The following is a 23,885-nucleotide window of genomic DNA, read 5'->3' as shown; positions in this document are numbered from 1 at the left end:
GTTTAGCAGTCTCTTTTAGCCATTTGTTAGCAACCACCTTTTTGAAGACAAGGCTTCAAAAAGAGTGGGATATTTTCTGGCATATTTTATATTGTTGAACAAAACGTTAAGCTTGTGTTAACCGCAGACCTTATTTCAAGCATCTAACTAAAAACCCATTCATTTCCAGATGGGGGAACCAGAAGTGCTAAAATGCTAACTCATTTAAGGGTTTTAGGACTCATTCCTACACCACTCATCATGAGCCTTCTAGGTCTTCTAGGTCTTATATTACATACACTGTACTATCAGAGGGAGCTTGCAGTATGGATATTTAATGGTGCTTTCGCAAGCCAACATTTATTCAGTCTTAATCGAACTCTAGTGCAGACCAAAACAACCAGTCCAAGACGCTATCGAGAGGTGGTCTCGGACCGGTTGTGTTGGTCGTTTCCAAGCGAACCAAAACGCAGGCTGCCTGTGTGGGCGTTTGTTGATATGGACACAGGTAAATGGCAGGTAAACATGAGTGGGAGAGGACTGACCTGGACTGCAGAAGTCCGATGTTTGCTTGACATCTGGGCCGAAGAGAACGTACAGAATATGCTAAATAAAGTCTACAAAAACAATGACGTTTATAAAGTGATTTGATATCAACTGGAGGAGAAGGGATTCGTGAGCACAGTGCGGAGTCAAAGTGAAAACACTGCTTTGTGCACTGTGAAACTGAACCAGACTAAATAGAAAACAAAAGTATCAATGTCACTCTGATTCGGACTAGCCAAACAGACCATGGCTTGTGAAAGAGCCCTTAATTGGACCACTTTGGAAAGTGGCATTCACATGAATTACATTGCCACCAGTGAAGAGAGCATGGCGAGATGAGATTTAAATTGGACACAACCGCACCGTGCCACCTCTTTTATGTCCGCCTTCTGCATTGGGTAGGCGGCATGCGGCAGGCCAACCTGGCACTCTGTCGATGACCATCACTGCATAATAAACTCTCTATTGATCCACTTCCATAGCCAAGGGATTCTTCCAGCCATCCATCTCAGTCTAACTACTCCTCCAACAGATGAAGTGCTGGATTAGGAATTCCAGCCTCTAACAGTATCGCTCTCCTCTTTATTCCACTCTATTGGCATTAAAGATTATGTACAGTCCACTAAAAAAGGTTGCCACTCGACTATATGTAGTGATAAACATCGACAAGGTGGATCCTCCCCTCAGTCATCTCTGTTTGTCCCAACAAAACAGGCCAATATGATGACTCTGGCAGAGCACATCATTGAAGCAACGCCAGAGAGAATCAAAAGGGAGAACTTCACGGCAGCGGACTCGGTGCCCTTAGACACGTCAGGGGTCAGCAACACCATGAACTGGCTCGCCAACTACCTAGGAGACGTGGAACAGCTGCCAAGCATCATACACCTACGGTAAGGAGCGCCGTGGGGCAGGGAGTAGCAGATATGCATATTGCATTACCAGTGTGTGGGTGTGTGTGCAGAATGTGTGTCCTCCCCACTGCATTCATCTTTTTTTCTATGCTTTGTTACACCCTGCTATTGTCCAGAAAGGTTACTACTTTGTGGGAGTAAAATGGGTGGACAGTAACAAAGAACACGTTTATAAATGCAGCACATACTGTACATTATATTGCCAATTTAAAGTCAGAGTGAAACTGCATTTTGGTGTACAGTATATCCTGTTGAAACAGGGTATTTGTATTAAGCATAATGCCACAATGGCTCGTTCAAAAGTATAAACACGAGATGTCTATTTGAAAAGAGAGGCTGTTTTATTTGTTGGAGGGGGCAGTGGCTCGGAATTGCTTATTATCTGTGTCGACTTTTTTGGAAGTTTAATTTACACCCACTAGAGTTTTGATGAAGTTTGTAGGCAGTCAAAGAAATAAACTAAAAATAAACTATTTATATTATCAGCTGTTAAATTGCTTTACGTGGCATGGAAAGATAAGCATTTTTTTATTTGTTGTGACTTTGATTCCTACATCCGCCACTACTGTTCTAAAGAACAAAACAGTATAAGTTAGATGTACAAGTTGATCATAAGTGGAAGTCTTAGATAGCCTGCTTCATTCTTACACTAAGGTTGCGTCTGAAATTCCACACTAACATGCTATTTAATACGCTAAAACAGAAAAGATTTTTTCCGTATGTCAGAAACCTTAGTATGAAACCAATAGTGCGCGTAATTGCATACCATTTCCGGTGAAATTTTACAGTATGGAAACACTAGACACAATGCGATAGTGACGACAATGTTCATAACAGACGGACGGCTCTGTAACGTCAATAACACGACAATTTAACTGAAAGTGTAAGATTTCACTTTGCTAGGGATAATATATATTTCAAATTAATTCAGACTTTGATTCTCACAAATCATTGCTTTGGTCACATGAGGTTGGCACAGGTTGCCATGGTTACACCAACTGGCAACGAGGCTCACAGGAAGCGACGACATAAATGACTGCTCAGTGCGTCTGAAAAGATACATACTACTGTTTATTCACAGGAAAGTATGTTGAACGATAGTGAACATATTGGGTATGTAGTGCATAGTATGCAATTTCGGACGTAGCCTAAACATACGTATAGAGTAGACCGTTTCAACGGAATGGCATTGCTAGGCAACAGCTTGTTGACTTCCTGTCAGTTGATGTCATTCACGTACACTGGAACAGGAAATAGACCGGGACACATTTGGAACTGTGAAATGGTCTATAAGAAAAAAAAGAGGTCTGAAATAAAGTGAAAACGTCTGTCATTTTCTTTCCTCAGATCTCTGTATAATGAACCCCTGACCCCGTCGTCCAACCCCAGCCTCAGTCCTGGGGGGTCTCCGCTGAGAGAGGGGCCCCTGGAGAGGTCTACCCTCCCCTCCCCGGCTGACTGGAGTGAGTTCATCAACGCCTCCAACAGCAAGGTGGAGCGAGACCTGGCCCAGCTGACTCTGTCAGACCCAGAGCAGAGAGAGTTGTACGAGGCCGCCCGCCTAGTCCAAACTGCCTTCCGCAAGTACAAGGTACAGGCCCGGCGCTCTGATGCCATATGCTGTGTGTACTGCAGCCCGCAGTGACAGGGCTCTACTGTTAGGACTGGTATTTGTTAGATGGTTTTGGAGAGATGTTGAAGGGTTCACTTTTATTTGGTTCCAAGCTCTGATTTTTGTATACGGTTCATTAGTATCTTTCATCTGGGGATATACTGTTTCTAATCATGCTTAATATTATTCACATTTTTCTATCTCTACCTCTGTCTCATTCTCTGTTCCTCTGCTCATATACACACGACAACATAAACAGAAATATATCCAAAATATGTCCCTGTGGTTTCAGCATGGGAAGGTGCCTTGAGCAGAGCATGGCCTTGCTTAGAGGAACGACTGCACTGTCCCCCGTACCCCTGCTCCAGTTAGACACAATTAAGCTTATGTTCCCCTCCTCTCTCTCTCGCTCTCTCTTTCTCTTTCTCTCTCTTAGTTAGGTGTATGGAGCCTGCTACTGCCTGTTTTTTAACTAGCTTTCCACACACCAGTCCTTTCCCCCTCCCCGCCCGATCCCATTCTTCTACTCGCTACCCTGCCCCCAGCTACTTTTAATGAGTTTTCATATGACAAACTGTTCGCTGTCGTTTACAGTCATCTTTTATGCCCGTCTACCAGCTGATACTGAGGTGGACCTGTCGCTCAACAGTTCACCTCCTCCTCCTCCTCCTCCTCCTCCTCATGCCAGGGTGGCATTCACATGCCGGCCACCAGGAGACCTCAGCGAGACTTGACAGAGCCGCCAATATCCTTTGTGGCAAAATGCAGGTTCAACTGTGACCTCTGACCTATCCCACTTTACTCTCCAACAGGGGCGGCCGCTCAGAGAGCAACAGGAAGTAGCTGCTGCTGTTATTCAACGTTGTTACAAGAAATACAAACAGGTAGGCACCACCGAAGCATTGACGTCTTCCTGATACGGTCGCATCTAATAAGAGCTTTTGTTTACAGGTTCCACTGTAATTAGTGTACATCATAGTCTTTTGGAAGATGGATATCTACATGAGTTAACTATCTAAATACTTTTAAATACAGTTTTTTAACTCAACAGAGTTTTTGAGAATAGAGTATGTTAGTGCATCATTTACGACATTTCCCTTTTTTTCTGTTTGCAAGCTAACATGGATAGCCTTGAAGGTAAAACATTTACACTACCAGCAGCTGAATTCATTGCCAAACTTCAGCTTGTGTTCCTCGACTGCAGCGTGAACCCATACAGTAGCACTATTGCAGCATTCACACACAGCCAAGCGTGACATGTCGTTTTGTTCTCGTTGGCAGTATGCACTTTATAAGAAGATGACGCAGGCCGCCATCCTTATCCAGAGTAAATTCCGCAGCTACCACGAGCAGAAGAAGTTTCAGCAGAGCAGGAGGGCTGCTGTGCTCATTCAGCAATACTACCGCAGCTACAAGGAGTTTGGCAGGCTGAAGCCCCACCACCGCGGGGCTGCTGCTGCCCTGGTGCAGCACAAACTGAGGTAGACACTCAGCCACATACTGTAGGCCAAATAATAATGGAATATATACTAATGCTGCTAAATCCAGCAGGATAATGAAGACACCACTGTGTCATAATTCAAAATGATGTGCAATAGTTAAATTATTGGAGTTGTTGAAGGATAACTAGAATCCTTAAGTCATTAATGGACAGGCACATGCTTTATGACAATAATCATAAACCATTATAAAACAATTTATAATGACTTATATGGTCAAGTAAGTTTGCAAGGATCAGCAAGGAGGGATTTATGATTCTCATAGTTGTAATGCATTATAATCTTTTTATAATGCATTATTATCACTGTTATAAGTAAGGGATAATGTACAGTGAGCCGCATGGACGCGGCGGAGGACCCGCTAGCTGTATGTTATCCCGCTTACTACACAGCTACTTACTTAAGAAATCAATGATTTGACACAAAAAGCCAGAGTCTGACATCAGAACTGTGCCCAAAGCACCGGTCTGTTATACATAGCAACGGTCTGCTATAAAGAAATAACAGACCCAGGGTGCCCTAGTAGCTCATCTGGTAAAGTGGGCGACCCATGTGTTGAGGCTCAGTCCTTACCGCAGTGGCCCAGGGTTTGAATCCGACCGGCGGCCCTTTGCTGCATGTCATCCCCTCTCTCTCTCCCCCTTGCAGAACTATAACTGTCACTGTCAATTAAAGGCAAAAAGCCCCCCAAAAAATGTATCTTTAACAGACCGTAGAACGCCGAGATTGATCAATCAGAGTCGAGTATTCAACAAATCTGTGTCATAACACATTATAATGTGATTATAAGTAACTATAAGTGGTCATTGTTTGCTATAAGTAAAATAAAAGTTAATTTGACAACACTTTGTATGTTGTTCTTGAAAAGATTTAATGACATATTTTCACTTTACTTAAAGCAGATAATGATCGCTATTAGAGTAACTTATAATCACATTATAATGCATTATAATATAAATATTATAATGTATTACAACTACGGGAAGTATAATACACTATGATCCTTGAAAAAACAATGTCAGTGAATGACCAACAATTATGAAGAATTATTAACTTATAAGTTGTTGTAAAATGCTTTATAATATGTTATGATTATTGTTAAAGAGCATTATGAATATTTACAAGTGCTTATAACTATAATTATAGAGTGCTATAAGCAGATTATGAGTATGTTTATAATGCATTATAGACATGGGCGTCATAGAAAGTGTTACCATGAAGGGTAACGTTTTTTGCTCAGTAATTCTATTATGTGTTATGAATAGAACTCTGCACATTTTCACTGAAAGTTGCCTCAAAGTCATATTACCAGATTAATGTATGCCAGCGTTCAACTGTTGCTCTACAAAACAGTGACACTCTATTCTCTCTCTCTGGTGTTTCACAGAGGTAGTCTGCTCACAAAGAGGCAGGATCAGGCTGCCAGGAAGATCATGAGGTTCCTACGTCGCTGCCGCCACAGGTAGACCCCCGACACTTACACTCACACACATACTAACATTTATAGAGATACAGCTTCACATTCAGATTAACTGCACGGGTTTGGTTCGTGGTCTAAAAGAATAAAATCCCATTGAGCTAATCAGTAAAACACACTAGTTTCACAATCTTCATAATCTCTCAACTATTTTTTTTACTTGGTGTTATGTGTATTTTTTTGTTGGACAAATTGGGTGGTTAGAAAATGTCTCCAACACCTAAGCTCCACCCCCCCCCACCCCCCCTCACTGTATTTGGCCCCCACCTGTCCTCGCCCCCTCCCTCCCTCACAGTGCCTACTGTGTGCTAATAGCTGTCTGGTATTGTTTTGCTGTTTATGCCAAGCCCCTTGATGGACCATAGACTGTTCAAGCGGGTGAGTGCAGCCTCAGCAACTCAGTTCGTGCCTCTCTCTCTCTCTCTCTTTCTCCCTCTTATCTCCCTCTCTGTCTCTCACTCTTTAATAATACAGTTATCTCCTCCTGAGGTCTCTGCCTTTGCATTCTCTCCCTCCTTCCCTCACTCTCATTTTCTCTTTTTTGCTCTCTCTCATCCCTCCACCCACCCTACCTCCTTCTCCATCACTGTTGCTTGATGCCTGCTTGCATGAAGGCTGCCGACTGGAGCCACAGGTGGACTGAGAAGCTCAGATTTAGAGCAGAAAACTTGAACTAACAAAAATGCTTATGAATGACAATATCACTGCAACACTTAACAGGCACTCCTCTGACTCTCTTTATCTCTGTCTTTCTCTCCTTGGGAATTACTTTTTGTTCATATTTTTTTGATTTATTTTAGCTTTGTGTGGTTATGCGGATAGCCGGTTTGAGAGAACGGGGAGCTTTTTTTCGATCATGTTTTATTCTGCTGCATGTCGAGTGGTGACAACTTTGAGCCTTGCTCTTCTACCTTTAGGCATGCTATGGGCCTGCTGTTTCTCGAGTAGCTGTCTGTCTGTTCTGACTGGCTGTGTGTCCTGTTTCTAGCCACTTCGACAGACTGAGAGGGCGACGTAACCCCTCTGATTTCCATTCACTCAAACTGTGTCAAAATGTTGAATGTATTATCCCCACTGGTTCATCAAAAAAGTTATATTTAAAGGTACAGTGTGTAGGATTTGGCGGCATCTAGTGGTGTGGTTGCAGATTGTAACCAACTGAGTACCCTTCTGCTCACTCCTCCCTTTCTAAAGCTGGGGACACACCAACCCGACATCAGAGAACTAGCGGCGACATAGGCCGCCTGTTGCGTCGCCTTTGTTTTGGTCGGCAGGTTGCACCCAAACACACTGCAAAGACTACGGCTGATGGCCAGTTAGCACGGACGTTCTGCGCCTGCGTGAGATGAAATAACTCTCCACACCAGCAGGTCGTGGTAGTCTGTATTCGTCATTCAAAAAGGGAAACCGGAAGACCGAGGACTGCGGATATACAAGCCGTTATTATGATACGTACATGAAACAAAGCAGCATTTGCCGACCATTTTCACACCATTCTCACTCACCACTTAGCTTCGTTCCTGAAAATATCCGTGTATTGGAATAATCAGATGAGATGAAGATGAGAAATGAGAAGAGCCTTCTGTGTGTGCACTCTCGACTTTACTCATTGGCTTGCTTTCCTCACTTCTGTTTCTTGCACTGATTTGTTTTAGCTGAACAGCCAATCAGAGTGATTTCTCTCACCAACGGGCGCCGCCGCCGATTCAACATGCTGAATCAGCCGAAAAAACTCCAACACGGGCAGACTAGAGCTGACGGTGCGGGAACTGTCCGACGGCCGACCATCGGCTTGGTGTGTCAGGGCCTTAAGTCTGCGGTAAAGTGAGCCGCCGACTGCAAAACCGTGGTAACGCCGTTTGCCTCGCTCAGAGGCCATCCTTATCATAATAACACAACTTTAGCAGCAACAGAAGTCAGACGGCAGCTGGCGGTACCACGGTTTCGCAATCTTTGGCTCACGTTACCTCTCTTTTGGGCCAGTGTTTGGTTTGTCCGTTCTGGGCTACTGTAGGAACATGGCGAAGCAACATGGTGGACTCTGTGAAGAGGACCCCCCTCCTATGTAGATATGAAGGGCTCATTCTAAGCTAACAAAAACACGATTCTTAGTTTCAGGTGATATATATATATATATATATTTATATATATATATATATTCCATTTCTACTAATAGATTCCCCAAAGTGTTACACACTGTTCCTTTGAAAAACATACAGTACAAAAAGATACACCTGAAAAGGAAAAAGCACAGAACATCATATATACAGTAGTATATGTAGAAGTTTGATTCTTTTCACGAACCTTTAACCTCCTTGCTGTTGACATTCATGTTTTTACTCTTTACAATATCTGCTGTCCTAAAATAGGGCGCCATGCTTTTAGAGCAGGTGAGATTGTTGATGTAACCGCCTCTTATGGCAGGTTTGTCTGCTATACTGTGATATAGGTTATGGGAGCCGGATAGCATATAGGTCACAGAATGAAAACAAACAATGGGTTCCTCCACCCTTTGGGACTAAAACAGTAATGGATTCATACCTCCAGGGAGCAGTCCAGCTCAGCCTGAGAGGATGTAGCACACACACACACACACACACACACACTGCATCTAACCATGTATCTATCTAGTCTGTCAGTAGTTACTTTCTGCTGAGAAAAAGATTAGGGCTACATCCGTTACTTGATGTTGGTTGATGTGTTAAAATCAATTGTACCATGTAAAAGAATGCTGAGTACTTGACAGGCTGACCGCTTTTTGCTCATACACTTGAGACTCGTGTCTCTTCTATGAACCCATGCCAGCTTCTGGTGGTATCCTTCTGTGAACTGCCAGACAATGCATTTATGAAGATTTTAAATTTTAGTTTTTTTCCCCACACAAATGAAGCATTTCTTCTCAGTTTTGACCAGTGTGATTAGAAATACGTCTTGTAGTCTTCTAAGTGACCTCGATCTATAGAGTGCTCCAGGGATGACGTATTTTTTTAAGCCAACCATGAAGTTAGTATCGCCCTGGGTTCCCTCGACAAAAAGCCAATGGGATTTTTCCATTGGCTTTTGGATTATTGCAGAAAATAAGCTCTGTGTCAAACACATGTTTATGATATTTGATACTTGTGTTCATGCAACCGCCAGAGGTTAACGCAACAAGGCTGTAACGGCAGACGAGTCGGCGTGATGTCATTTAGCCACTTGTTAAGACATATAAAGGCTTAAAAATTCACAATTGGGTATTTATTGATGTATTTTATGTCGTAGAACAAAACATTAAAATCTCTTTAGCTTGTGTTAACCACTATTTCAGGCATCTAACTAAAAACCCATTCAAAAAACCCATTGACTTTGAGACGTGGGAACCGGAAGTGCTCAAATGCTAACTCATTTCTGGGTTTTAGGACTCATTCCTGTAGCTCTCTATAGACCATGAACATTTTTGCGTAATGATTCACGCTTTCCATCACTGACTACATAGATTTAAAGTGAAGGAGGACAGTTCTACATTACACTCTAATCTTTATTTGCACTAATCAAAGGAGTAGTCACCTCATGCTGTGAGGCACCAGTGCTGCATTTTGAGGAAAATAAGTGTTTCCGGGTGCCAAGTGTCACTTTGAAATGAGTAATATGAACTAGAATGATAATTGTAATTATAGTAATTATGATATCATTACCATATTGTGTTGGGACACTTCAAAATGAAAGATTTCTTGTGTCACAAAAGTGCATTTTATCCCAAATGTAATAGATTAATATGGTAATGATTCTGTAATTGTGCTATAATTATCCTCTCTTGTTCGTTCCAAAGTTCAATTCAACCCTGACCAACGTTTCCTTTCACAGGCCGGCCGTATAGTTCCTGATGATCTGGGCTGACTTGATGTTGTGCTGTGGTAGTTGTGACTGAACAGTGTGATGCCGTCAGGCCCGTGCGTGTCTTGATGAGCTTGTTACTACAGTAGAAACGTGAGTCGTGGATGTCGTACTCACGGACGCTTGTCTGTCTCTGTGTTCCAGGGTGAAAGAATTGAAAAGGGCCAGGGAACATGAGACCCCTCAGAAGAGCCCCCTCGCGATGTGACATCACTCCCCTGACTCCTCTTTTTTCTTTTTTCGTTTGTACCCGAGACATTTTACAAGAGAAATGGGAAAAAAAAGAAAAAACATCAATGCAAGCACTGCGATTATTACTACTACTGCGGTGTTACCGGTTCGACTACTATTACATGTACGACAGCATTTTTTCACATATCTATTCTTTCCACTGACTTGATTTTTGGTCGAAGAGTGGCAACTTCTACTACGGGATTATAAACTAAAAAGGGTCGGGGCGGGGGGGTGCAGAGCATTTGCTTCGTGGCATTTTTTGCACTTTTTCATGGATTGCTTTGTCTTTTTTGAATACGGCGAAAGGAAGCGAACGCGGGACATGCCTGAGGAGGTTCTGTCGAACGCGAGGACCTTGAGAGACGTGAATTGAGACTGCTGCAGGAGATCTCAGAGGATAGGGAGACCACGCAGAAACACTCTGGGCTCTTAATTGTGTTTCATAATTTTTTAAGTGACCAATCGATTCATTTGAAGAAGGATTTTTTATTTTTAACCAAATATATTGGTCACCCACACGCCCACTTCTGTCCACTGCTGTAGATGATGTTCAATTTAGCTCAACAACTCCAGCTGTCCCACTGTGCTCTACCCCACCAGTCAGAGCTACAAATGAATGTAGTCCGGGGTTTAACCATGCAGAAGCAGATGGGGGGATAAAATATTTCCGTTTTTGCCATTTCTTAAAAAAAAAAACTATGCTTTATCGTATATATTGTCACTTTATTACTTGAATTTGTTCCATACTGTCCAATGTATTTGTTCCATCATGTCCGATGTATTGGTGATCTGTATCTTCAGACTCTATGTTGTTGAATCCTACCAAGAAAAAGATGCATGACTTCTTGGCAAGAAAAGTCTTTGCTTGTGTGCTTACGGTCTAGTCTTTCAGCCTATCCTCTGGTTTTTCTTTTTGTTTCCATCTTCTCCCCCATTAAGTTCTGTCATCTCGGTAATGAAGCTATCCCCGTATTGTCCGGTTTCCTTTTTCATTTTGCTTTGTTGATCCTCTGAAACCTAACACGTGAAAAGAACTTGCCTATTTTGTGTTGTAATGGTTCTGGTCATGCAGGTTATTACTGTTCTTTTTAAACGAACTTCATAGCCTGTGAAGGCTCTTGAGGGGAAGATCACATACATTGCCTTGACGTCTTAGAGATTCTTTGAGGGGTCCCTAAGCTTGTCCCAAAATAGGGGTTTGACAAATCCATATTTTTGACAATTGAGCGATTTCTGTATATAAAGAAGGCTGAAAGTACGTAGGAAAAAAAAAACATTTACCCAAAAGGGGATTGTATTTTAGAAATATATTATTTTATTCATTAAAAATGGGTCAAAAACAGGTACGAGACAAAAACAGAATATTTGTATAGTTTTGTTTGAATGCCTAAGAAGTATGGTTGTATTGTTTGTAAATAGTGTAAATACCTGGGATAAAAATGAGCTATGTGCATGAAAAGTATGAACAGAGTCAAAAAGGGAAAAAAAAACAACAAAAGCAGTAGTGGCTATGCTCTGTAAAATGAAAACTATTTCACTATTAGAGTATTTTATTTTATTTTGATTGTTCTTGAGAAGAACATTTTGCTAAAGCATGATATTATTGCAATATAAAAACTTTAAAAAAAATACTGTATTTAGAGTTAGGAGAAGTCTGCAAAATTATCTTAAAACAAGTATGTTTACTTTTTTTAATTTGTTTTGTTTTGGGCTACCAAGAATCTTTTGCCAATGGTGCCAAGGTATGTGAATGCTATATAGCTTAAGAAGAGAATTAAGTTAATTTTTGCAGAACAGATAATCATACAGTGAAATACACACTAGCACTGAAGACCATGAGATCACAAGTGGTCGAGGATCACTGGAACAATAAGGTACACAGTTTGCAGACGGAGTCGTATTTAAGCAGGAAGCATTTAAGTCTCTCATGTCTCCACCGTCCCCACAGAAGCATTTGACCATCACTGAATAGCAGAGTTTGCATTTTATTTTTGTTGTCATTGCTAATGGAATGTGTTTCTGAGGTATCTCACCTGATCTTAAAGACTGGCAGCCTTGCCCATGGTGTTCCTATAAAGCGATCCGTGTAATTGCTCTCTGTCACCGAGGGAGATTTAATTCACCTCTTTAAATTAACACTACGCTGCAGCGAGCATTGATTTATCAATTCTTGGCTGATCCCTGTAATAAACTGGTGACAGGATTTTCCTAGTACAATGTGTTTTAATAAAAGAAAAAGACACTGTGATCAAGGCTGCCAGGGTCTAAATAGCAGTGTTGTAGTGAAGACCACCTAAACCGAGACCAAGTCATGACCAAGACCAGAGTGTATTGACACCAAGACCAAGACTTTGAGGGGTTGAGACCAAATCAAGACCAAAACAATGGTAGGGCAAGACTGAGTCAAGACCAAGGCCAAGGCAGGGTGAGACCGAATCAAGACAAGACAGGGCAAAACCGAGTCAAGGCAAGGCAAGGCAAGGCAAGGCAAGGCAGCTTTATTTGTATAGCACATTTCAACAACAGGGCAATTCAAAGTGCTTTACAGAAACATTCAAGAACATTGCGACAAAATGCAAAAGAACATTAAGAAATAATTAAAACAGTTATAAAAACATAAAAACATTAAAACATTAAAGATTAGAAAATAAAAACAAGCTAAAAATAAAAGCTAGGATAGAAGCTAAAATTGCATAAAACTCAAAAGAGTAAAAGTTATAGTGCAGTGTCAGAATGAAAGGCACCCGCAAACAGGAAAGTTTTAAGCTTTGTTTTAAAAGAAGTGAGAGTTGGAGCGGTCCTGCAGGTTTCTGGGAGCTTGTTCCAGATATTTGGTGCATAAAAACTGAATGCTGCTTCTGCATGTTTAGTTCTGACTCTGGGGACACTAAGCAGACCTGATCCAGATGACCTGAGAGGTCTGGATGGTTCATAACACAGCAGAAGATCAGAAATGTATTTTGGCCCTAAACCATTTAGTGCTTTGTAAACCAGCAGCAGTATTTTGAAATCAATTCTCTGAGAGACAGGCAGCCAGTGTAGAGACTTCAGAACTGGACTGATGTGATCCACTTTCTTGGTCTTAGTGAGGACTCTAGCAGCAACGTTCTGAATCAGCTGCAGCTGTCTGATCGATTTTTTAGGAAGACCGGTAAAGACGCCGTTACAGTAGTCAAGTCGGCTGAAGATAAATGCATGTACTAGTTTTTCCAAATCCTGCTGAGACATCAGTCCTCTAATTCTTCTTATATTCTTCAGGTGATAGAAGGCTGTCTTTGTAATTGTCTTAATATGGCTGTTAAAGCTCAGGTCTGAGTCCATGACTACACCAAGGTTTCTGGCTTGGTCTGAGCTTTTTAACATCACAGATTGTAGGTGAGCACTAACCTTTAATCTTTCTTTTTTGGCTCCAAAAACTACAACCTCAGTTTTGTCTTTGTTCAGCGAGAGTCAAGACCAAGACCGAGGCAAGGCAAGACAGAGTCAAGACCAAAACCAAGGCAGGGCAAGACCGAGTGAAGACCAAGGCAGGGCGAGACAGAGTCAACACAGGACAGGGCAAAACCAAGTCAAGACCAAGACCGAGGCAAGGCAAGACAGAGTCAAGACCAAAACCAAGGCAGGGCAAGACCGAGTGAAGACCAAGGCAGGGCGAGACAGAGTCAACACAGGACAGGGCAAAACCGAGTCAAGACCAAGACCGAGGCAGGGCGAGACAGAGTCAAGACCAAGACCAAGGCAGGGCAAAACCGAGTCATGACCAAGGCAGGGCAAGACCGAGTCAAGACCAAGACCAAGGCAGGGCGAGACCAAGTCAAGACCAAGACCAAGGCAGGGCAAAACCAAGTCAAGACCAAGACCAGACCAGTGCAAGTCCCATCGGTCTGACCACAAATAAGCCTCTGGGGTCATGGGTCTCTGAGTGAAGATAACTCTTCATTCATCTCTTTTATTGCCATAGATATATAACAATTTAGTGATATGCCCGCCATTGTGGCCTTGACCAGTCTTGAAATAAAATCCTGAGTCCTCTTTGTGTGAGACAAAACCGAGTTTGGTCGACTCACAAAGTTTGGTCGACTCCAAGACGAGACCTTCAAGACCGATCTTGAGTACTACAACACTGCTAAATAGACCTTCTATTCCATGTCCAAAAAGAACAAAGATGTCTGGTTGAAAAACATGTGTAGCATTCTGTACATGACTGGATTTCTTTGTCAAGCAGCTGAAAACTAAACAAACTGTTCCAACAGTCAAAGGTGCTAAACCGATCCTATCCGAAAGTTGTCGCTTGCCTCGATGCGGGGTCAATGAGCCAAAATGACTGTAGTAACTAATGTGTAAAACAGTGCACTGGTGCCATTATAATTATGAGGCATACGATGTGTCTTATACAATGGATAATATGTCCGACTATATATGATTTGATTGGGCTGTAGGAACAATCTGAGAGAGAACTGCTGGTTTAGAGGTGCCTGTTGGTTGCTGCCTAATTTATGTAATATATTCCTACCAGAACTACCAGAAAGTGTATTCTGTATCAAAGTGATGACATTTGATTATTCAGCCAAGTGCCACTGAAAAACTAAGTTTTTGTTTTATTGAAAGTGTTGTCATGTTTGTTAAAGCAGTATTAGGCTATATTTCTCCCATTTATTTCTGTTGTTTTTTTTTGTTGTTGTTTTCCACACGCCCGATATGTAAACTTGATTTTCCGAGTGTTTATGTAGAAAGTGCCTATTCATATCCCGATCACACAAACCCAGTGTGTGAATGCATACGGTGTACCTGAGGAATGTGAGAAACCATGGTCGCCCCACAGACAGTGCTATCCTCTACATGATCACCATCACCTTACACTCACCAAAGCCACAATATGATAATTCACACAGCGCTCCAGCTTGTCGACATGCTAAGCTTTATTTATTTTATTTGTACGCCTTCTTTTCTGTTTTCTAATGGGACAGCTTTGTTAAAATCACACTTAGAAAACGCCACTACTGGGGTTTGTTGCCTTGCATTCATCCTCCCGGTCCGTGGTTCGAATGCATAGCCGATGCAAATGTTCGTGGCAAAAAGGGAGAAGGATTTATTATGCTTGCATGGGTAAAATAGTTAACTGGGTGACCGAACTGCACCTAAAGCATGCTTATTTTCCTAGAATCTGTAGTCAGGTAGACTTGTTAAAAAGACTTACTGTTCTGTAAAACGATGACCGTTTGGTTTGACGCGTCACAGAACTCAGAAAGACAGAGGGCATGTGACCGGAGGGCTGACGGGAAAACCTACAAACGAGCCAGCGATCACAAGCATGAGGACGGGATTGTTTTTTAAGACCAAGCTCAAAACTTTTTAGACTTTTTCCTTTTAGTTTTTTTTTTTTAATTCTTTTAGATTTAATCAGTGTGCTCCCAACTTCAAATAGAACAAATGGTTGGAGACCATTGTGACAGTATGTATAGCAAGTATTAACTATAAGTGACACACGGTACACTCAAAACACATGCACAAGACACAGCACAGCAGCACACATGGAAGGTGTCAGTTTCATTTGAGCGTCATTGCTCTTCTCCAGGCTGAGGGACTGGTTCACCTCCCTTCTGTATTTTACTCAGGGTGCCAAAAAATGGGGAGGAGGAAGCAGAGCGGGACACGTGATTCACGGCAGAAGAAGCTGAAATTGAAAAACCTTTTAGAAGTCTTTAAAATGAATGAATATCAAATATAATCCATTTTACTGCAGACGCCGTCGAAGCCCTGGAATAAAGTCCTGTTATATATAGCTCATTAAGATAAATGATTTGACTTTCTGTCATAGAAGCCTGTCAAGTCAAAGCATTATTCCGGCCGGTTCTTTAGGCCTTTAATTTATCTAAGTGACAAAGTGTAGAGGGTGTTTAAGATTAAGAGTGTAGTTATGTGAAAGGTTCACCTGCAAATCTTGTTTTTACTGCCATTTATGAATGGGATGACAGGTTAGCTGATAGGCACTCTTCACATACAGTATTATTATCAATCTCAAGACGTTCTGTGAATTGACCTGGGAATCTGCCTTTCCTCCTCTTCTTTTTCCCCAAAGCACCCAAACCAGAGAAAGGTAGGCACATCAGGACAACAGAACAGAAAAACAGTTTTACAACATATTTCCACTTGTGGACACAGAGCAATAAAGAACTATTTTGTGGAGACCTATAGACCTAGTGAAGTTTAAAATGATTGGACACATGTAGTCGACTTACTCTTATGCAAATGCCAGTATTGCAAGACAAAGCATTCAGTAGTTTATGGACAGCAATTATATGGCACCCTTTACCGAACTGCACGTTTTCATCAATTCCAAACCGAGAAGAAAAAAAAAGGCCCTGCTTTGATAGAAAGTCACGGGTCCTCGACACTTTGCATGTGAACTAGTGTTAGATCTATTTTCCTCTCCTCTATAGCTGTCTTTCTCTCTGTCTTTCCCTGTTATGTGACCCAATTTTTCTCTCCGCTCCCGACCCCTACCTAACCCTTAAAAGTTTCATCTCCTCTTGGTTCTCCTACTGTGTTTTTGCTTTCCCTCCTTTTTCTTCCCTTCTCTCGTTTGTAAGTTTTATTTTTGTAATTGTGCATGTACAAGCGTCACTGACTCGATGGATATGTTTAAAAATAAAAAAAGAGATTTCAGCTGCTGAAGCCATGCAAAACGTTTTGAATTGCCCTTAAAATATGGAAGATGTTTTTCTGAATGCTTTATATTCTTTCTGCTGTAAAATAATAAAAAAAGGAAAAAATGAAGAAAACTCGAGAACAAAGTTTGCTCCGTTTTTTTGTTTCTCCTTTTAGTTTTAAAGGTGCAGTGTGTCGGATTTGACGCCATCTAGTGGCGTGGTTGCAGATTGAAACCAACTGAGTACCCCTCCGTTCACTCCTCCCTTTCCAAGACTGGTAACATGAGCCGCCAAGAGCAAAACCATGAAGCAACGGAAGACGGCGGCTGGCGGTACCGCCGTTTTGCACTCTGCGGCTCACGTTACCGCAGTTTCACAAGCGTGTCGGAGAACTACGGTGGCCTTCAGGTAACGGTTTGTCCACTCTGGGCTACTGTAGAAACATGGCGGACTCTGTGAAGAGGACCAGCTCCCTAGATATGAAGGGCTCATTCTAAGCTAACGAAAACACAATTCTTAGTTTCAGGTGATTATACACTAAAGAAAACATAGTTATGAATATTATATTCCATTTCTGCTAATAGATCCCCCAAAATGCTACACACTGTACCTTTAAGAAAGGGATACTAGTTTCTTCTGCTGTCTGTTTGTTTCACCTTTTATCAAGAAAAGACAATTAGCAGAGACAGAATATAGTTTTTATTTCTATTCAACATACAGTACTGTATAACCTTTGACTTTCACATTTAAAAGACGTTTGGTCATACATCAGACAACCAAGGACTTTTAACAAATGTTCACACATAAATACAGTTTCACACAACATACAAGTAATTTAAATAAATCATCTTAAAGTCCCCAATCAACTTATCTCAATCATACCCATTGTTCTTTTTGTGAACAAATACTGTGAGTGTGTATGTGTGTGTACACACATGTATACAGTACATGCATGCACGATGTTTCTTAGTTTGTCTGCATGTACTTATGTGAGTTCAAGATAGGGATTTTTGTTTTAGTGCAAGCCCTGTCTCTTGTGTGTAGCATCGATGCCTGTCGACAGTTTTTAGACACAGTATTTCCAGAAACACTCAGAATTCCCCGCTCTCTTCCTGAACTGCTTCTGGATGCTCAGCACGTGGCTGAAAGGATTTAGGAGACTTTGTTTCTCCAGTAGTACCTGAAAGACAGGATAAAGTAGTAGTGGTAAACATTTTATTTACAGCTTTACTTTTCTTTGCCGTTTTAGGCGTAACATTTGTAGGAAAACCCACCTCTCTTTTCATCCCCCTGGGAAGCAGGCCTGTTCTGACACCTGAGAGGAAATAAAACATGAGTTTATTCTGGTATTCGAGATAACTCATGTCAACTAGGGGTGTAAGAAAATGTCGAGTATTGCAATAGTATGTTTTGTGATACTGAATCAATTCTAAAAAAACACTATTGATTTTTAATAAATCATTTACATGCAAAGATTAACTCAGTACTTCATTTCATTTGCAAATATATGTGCCATCTCAAAGTAGTGCTGTTGGATGTTACAGGGACTGTGATAAATGCAAATGCAGATCCCACTGTTCTGAATGCATGACAATTATTTTACTCAGATTTTATGCATATGGTGGTATGTTCTTTATACTATGACTGTTTTCCTAAAATTAGATTTGAATGAAAATCGCAATATATGGCCTTGCTTACTGTATCGCAATATATTGAATCGTAAACCCCTGAATCGTGATACGTATCCTATCACCAGATTCTTGCCCATACACAGCCCTAATGTCAGCTTCTTGCACACTACCCGGTCTTGATCAACACCTCCAACTGCCCGGCTCTCCAGTGGTGTTGCTTGGTATCCAACCATAGAAAAATGATGATTGCACTGGTATAATTGTGTATATTAATTCAAATTTCATGCACAATGTTTCTGCAAAAAGAAAGTAGATAATTTTCCCTGGATAAAGTAAATGTCTGCAGTGAGTATGAGCACTTTGTCATAAGATGAGCTGTGTGTTTCTTACCATCTCTGTTAAAATCCCCAGATATCAGAGTGGTATATCTGAGACCAGCACCGTCCTGAGGAGGGAAGGTTTGCTCAGCGAGAGACAGATCATCCAGAGCGCCGACTCCTCGGTCCTCCGCTGATACTGAGGATAACCACACAAAGTTGGTACAACACAATTGACAGGTATGGATTCACACAGGGTACATTTTTCTAGGCATTTATTTTTGATTCATTGTGTAGTTTATGCCAAATATTTTCACATTCACATATTCTACAGCAAATAAGGGTGACTTTTTTAAGTATTTCAGCTACTGCCCTCGGGGCAAAGGTACAGAGTCTCCTGTGCAAAGAAAAACATATACTGTATATAAAAAATTATTTGTCCCTGTTGCCACAAAGTAGTATTTTAATGTAGCTTCTATTGGTGTATTGTGTTTTTATGTGAATGTGTTTTTTAATATGTGTTTTAATGTGTCTTGTCTGGATGTGATATGTTGTTTTAATGTACCAGCAGTTTTTGCACATGTGAACCAAAGACAGGCTTCTGATTTTTGTACGCGAAAAGCAGGCAATAAAGCATTTTCTATTCTATTCTTGTACAGAAAACTGAATATATCCTCTGACAGCAGAGAAATCCTCCATCACAGTGTGTGAACTTTGGCAGAACAATCAGTGTTCAACACTACGACTATATGAATTACTTCAAGTCCTGAGGACATGACTTAACGTTTTATTCCTAAAAATGCTAAACAAAGTAGAGAATTAGTGAATTTCTGTCAATAACAGCCACAATGGAGATAGGACTTTCCACTCACCTGGTCCTGGATAGGGCATCTCCGCAGATTCTGTAATAGGGTGGGCCAGCAGTGGGCCAGAGGCCACGAGCAGGAAAGCCCAGGACAGGAGATGGTTACTCTTCATCACTACAGGACGCTGTTGTTTGCACGGTGGTCCTCAGGTGGAAAGACTTGTACGTGCTCTGTTGGACCCGACCGGGTTATATACTTCCAGCTGTAGCCTATCCCCCCTCCTGCATGCCACACAGCACACACGCACACACAATTTTGCTGGCCACAACAGCCATCAGCAATATCCCCAGTCCCATCCCTTCAAACTGTAATAAATCAACAGGCAGTCGCAGGTGAATTATAGCGCCGTGGCCCCGTGCGTCAAGGTCACACTCATGTTTTACCAGCTCTTCGGCCTGTTTGACTGTTTTACTGACTTTGTAAATGGGATCGAAGCAGGTGTTCCAGATGTCATTCTCAACAACATCCCGTAGGGGAGCAGGTGGAGAGACTGGGCAGCCAAATGACTAATGCTTTTATGCTACCAGCTCATTAAACTCTCGGGCCATTTGAATCCTCTTGACTCGAAGCCCACCGAGATAAAAAAAACTCCACAATTGGAGCTGCATACAAAGCAGTGAGGATTCCTAATAAAACTAAATAATTACTTGCACAGCGGGAATGCTAAAACGTCCGAGGCCTCGTGGCCTATAAGGCATCTGACATTTGAAGTCAATTTAAGACAGCTGAGAATTTTCCACGGGTCGCTGGGTCAGATTGATTCGTGCACAATGTTTAGTGTTAAATTTGTGCTTCCACTTCCTCTTGGTCGTGCAATAAAACTCAACTTTATTAGTATACGTCCAGCATTGATGGACAGAGTCAGAAAACCTTTCCCGAGGGACAGGCGGAGACAGCTACTTACAGAGTCACATTTTGCACCTCTGTATGTAATCTGTATATTTATTAGAAGTGTGTGACATCAACGTTTACTCTCTTGTATGGTAATGAGGGTCGACGGAGCGACAGTGACATTTAATTTTATAGTCAGAAGGACAGACACTCCATTAGGTGTTGCTTTATATCATAAAAAGCTATTAGGATTTATATCCTGTATTAGTCAAGGCCCTGCTGCCAATCCCAGTTTATTCCAGCCTCTAAAATAAATGTTGTTTCCTCCCTATACTTGAGGTTTGAGGTTGATCCTGCTATATATGGGGTCCTCTTTACAATTGTATGAGAAATCTAAAATGTCTTCAAGTTATACATACTGCACTTTCTTGAGATTCATACAATATAATGTGAATCAATGTGAACAGAATGGAATTAACAGTAAATAGATTCTAAGAGCAGCTGCAACAGATTAAAAAAACGTTATGGTGCTACATAGAGAGAATGGTTGTCGACATCTTAACTATTCACCACAGACAAAGATAAACTTATCTCTAACAACCATGTACTTGTTAAGAATTCCTATGGAAACACTTGACATTTGAACCCTTTCCCTGAAGTAATACTTAAATGAAGACCTTTATTAAGAGGAAGTCTTGGTATCGCTTGGTATACGTAGCAATATCTCAATGGAAAATACTTCATTACAAATAAAGTCCTGCTTTCAAAATGTTAAATATGAATGTGAACAAGTATTTGCAGTAACATGTTTGTTGATGTTGCTGCTTTGACATCTGAATTTCCCTCCGGGGATTAGTAATGGTTCATCTTATCTTATCTTATCTTATATACACTGAAATAGCAAAAATATTCCTTTTAGAGTTTAGAGGTCAATTCAGAGGTTTCTCAACCTTTTCCATGTCAAGGACCCCTAAATTGATACACAGGTCACGGATCCTCATTTGATAAGATTTCACTTCAGGGCCCTCCATCTGAAAATATTTTGGTTGTTAGATATGATTAAATAAGACCAGAATTCTATAGTTGTCGCTTATAGTTGAGGAGATAACCATAGAGGAAGTGAATCCAATGATCAGAGTAGTCACTTGTATGACTCTTACTCACAATAGGCTCACTTCTATAGTGAATTAAATAGTGAAAGTAAACCATTTCACATTTTTCTGGGAATACCCTGGAACTCCCCCAAGGCCCCCTGGTTGAGAACCACTGGTTTAGAGTACTGCTGCATTAGGTCAAGTCAACTCAATTTATTTGTAAAGCCCCAAATCACAAATCACAAATTTGCCTCAGGGGGCTTTACAATCTGTTCAGGATACGACACCATCTGTCCTTTACAGTAAGATCCTCTCATCGGATAAGGAAAAACTCCCCCCAAAAAAACTTTCAACTGTGAAAAAAAGGAGGAAACCTGAGGAAGAGCAACAGAGGGGGAATCCCTCTTCCAGGACGGACAGACGTGCAATAGATGTTGTGTGTACACAACATAATGAAAATACAACATAGACAATCCATATGACAAAAAATTATACGTATAATGTGAAAATATACGAAAAGATGGATCCAGGAGATGTCAAGCAGCTTCCAAGCGTCACCAATACAATACATTACTTAAGCATGTAAGCAGCATTGTTGTGTAGTTCTGGCCAAAGTGGTGCTTGGTCTGATTAGGTCTCACCTGGTGGGTGGTTTAAAACACCAATGTTTACCAGAAAAAATAAACATAGGCCTACCAACTACATCTTCATAATGTACTGAAGTAAAAACACAAATATCTTCCCTGGAATACATCTAGCAACAGCAAAAATGATGGTTCCATTAATAAATTATCATTTATTATCATTTGCTTCACCACTGAAATATCCCCCACAGGTACACCAGATATGATTCAGTATTGTATCAATGTTTGATTTTACACTAACATCACCTGGCTGGAGATTATTACTGAAAATACCTGATATGTAGATAGTCTAAATCTGCTGAAGGATCAGGAAGCTACACGTCACACCAAAGCTATGTGACCTGGCAGGTTTGTATGACTTGTTGACATTATTCGACCTCGTGGATATCTGACTGACATATGTACAGCCAGCAGAGGGCAACATTACGTCTAGAAAACCCCATTAACTATGTAATATACCACTTTTGCACATTTTCCAGCAAATTAGCCTCCAGAGTTGCTCTGAGGGGAAAATATCCTCATAGACAGTTGTCTTTTTTTTCCCTCTCTCATTTTTAATAGTATTCAGAGAATCTCAGATTGACAGACTGCAAATTGAAAACCTGTAGCCTTCAAAACCTAAAATAGCCTATAAATCTTCATCATCATTGACATTTACAAGACACTTTTTAAAAGCAGCATGTCATCCTCCTCAGAAATGACAATTTTGATATTATATTTTTGACATAGTTCATCAGTTTTTTCAGAATATTTTCCTGCCTATCTGAAACCAGCAAGTTCCCGCTCAATGTTTTAGATGCACACTGGACGAAAAGTTGAAAATGGGAATTATTTTTCTGAAATTAAGTCGTCTTCAGCCTTTTCTTGCACCACAAGTCAACTGAAATGTTTTGCCACATTATGAGGATGTGCTTTAACACTTTTAGAGTTGCCAAAATGGTCCCTTTGCATTACTAAGCAGTTTTTCCCCAACAATATTTACACTTTTTTATCCATCTTTAATTAATCTAAATAATAAAATACACAATATTTAACACACTTCTGCTCTGGAAACTCCATGACTGATTGGTTCAGTGTTGCCTTCAATAACTGTTGGAAATATTGTAACTCAGAGAGCACACACACGAAAGTGGGTGCGTGGGGCCTGTATGATATTCGAGTTGTAGGCGGTTGTAAGCCTATTATCGTGAGGGATGGGTGTCACTAACTTTAATGTGAAAGCCTATGGTTGTTGTTGTCTTATAGCATAAACATTATGCTCTCTCTTTAGGGCTACTTAACCTTTTGGCCTGAGTTGGCTGGTATTTTACCCAGATAATCAGCCTTACAAGTCTCTCTACATTGATCTGTCTCTGTTCCAAAAAGGGTTAAAATAAATGTTCCTTTTCCCATATTGAATAAAAATGCCAAGCAACAAAACACTAATTGTATTGGCGAACATCGTGACTGGTAAGAGATAAGTCTGAGTTTGAGGAAGCACCTGAAGGCAGCAGCAGCCGTTAACCGCCCCCAACTGCTGCCGAACAGGAGCTGTAAAGAATAGTGATGTGTCGTCATGAACGAGCCGGTTCAAAGAGCCGGCTCTTTTAAGTGAACTATAATGGTACGTGTCCACAGGGGCGTTTTTTATCGCGAGTGGACGCGACGCTTCCCAGCATTGGACGCTTGGTGGGCTGTCACTAGACACCACCTGATTGGACGAACGCTTTCCCTCCATG

At 41.1% G+C, this 23,885-nt stretch overlaps 2 protein-coding genes across 11 annotated transcripts in view; one reads left to right on the top strand and one right to left on the bottom strand.

The window, feature by feature from the left end:
- The window catches only part of camta1a (calmodulin binding transcription activator 1a), a 342,481-nt gene extending 329,940 nt beyond the window's left edge, over nt 1-12,541 (top strand). For 6 of the 10 annotated variants that reach the window (XM_037771694.1, XM_037771699.1, XM_037771702.1 and 3 more), the window contains 8 exons: nt 1,240-1,418; nt 2,787-3,030; nt 3,864-3,935; nt 4,168-4,188; nt 4,333-4,532; nt 5,938-6,012; nt 6,375-6,405; nt 10,045-12,541. In XM_037771694.1, coding sequence (XP_037627622.1) covers nt 1,240-1,418; nt 2,787-3,030; nt 3,864-3,935; nt 4,168-4,188; nt 4,333-4,532; nt 5,938-6,012; nt 6,375-6,405; nt 10,045-10,077 — 855 coding nt within the window. In that variant the 3' untranslated portion in view covers nt 10,078-12,541. The remainder of the gene's footprint in view (nt 1-1,239; nt 1,419-2,786; nt 3,031-3,863; nt 3,936-4,167; nt 4,189-4,332; nt 4,533-5,937; nt 6,013-6,374; nt 6,406-10,044) is intronic. The other 4 variants (XM_037771696.1, XM_037771695.1, XM_037771698.1 and 1 more) reach the window with 4 other exon arrangements.
- A 4,828-nt stretch (nt 12,542-17,369) lies between these two features.
- On the bottom strand, nt 17,370-21,415 carry LOC119490137 (urotensin-2-like). The gene is made up of 4 exons (XM_037773353.1): nt 19,605-21,415; nt 18,806-18,931; nt 18,059-18,099; nt 17,370-17,964 (listed from the first exon to the last, which is right to left on the bottom strand). Exons 1-4 carry the CDS (start codon nt 19,708-19,710, stop codon nt 17,851-17,853), a joined length of 387 nt encoding a protein of 128 aa, XP_037629281.1. The 5' UTR covers nt 19,711-21,415; the 3' UTR covers nt 17,370-17,850.
- Nucleotides 21,416-23,885: the final 2,470 nt, after the last annotated feature.

This window comes from Sebastes umbrosus, chromosome 6 (assembly GCF_015220745.1).
Source record: "Sebastes umbrosus isolate fSebUmb1 chromosome 6, fSebUmb1.pri, whole genome shotgun sequence".
NCBI classification, from domain to species: Eukaryota; Metazoa; Chordata; class Actinopteri; order Perciformes; family Sebastidae; genus Sebastes; species Sebastes umbrosus.
Note: the sequence above shows the minus strand (reverse complement) of the source record. Positions and strands in the feature narration are given on the sequence as shown.

What these genes read in the sequence shown, in the direction of transcription:
- LOC119490137 (XM_037773353.1), bottom strand. Translation starts at nt 19,710, where the DNA reads ATGAAGAGTAACCATCTCCTGTCCTGGGCTTTCCTGCTCGTGGCCTCT. An exon ending in GATGCCCTATCCAGGACCAG is followed by an intron (nt 18,932 to 19,604) that starts GTGAGTGGAAAG and finishes GGTTATCCTCAG; the next exon opens with TATCAGCGGAGGACCGAGGA. An exon ending in CCAGGGGGATGAAAAGAGAG is followed by an intron (nt 17,965 to 18,058) that starts GTGGGTTTTCCT and finishes CCTGTCTTTCAG; the next exon opens with GTACTACTGGAGAAACAAAG.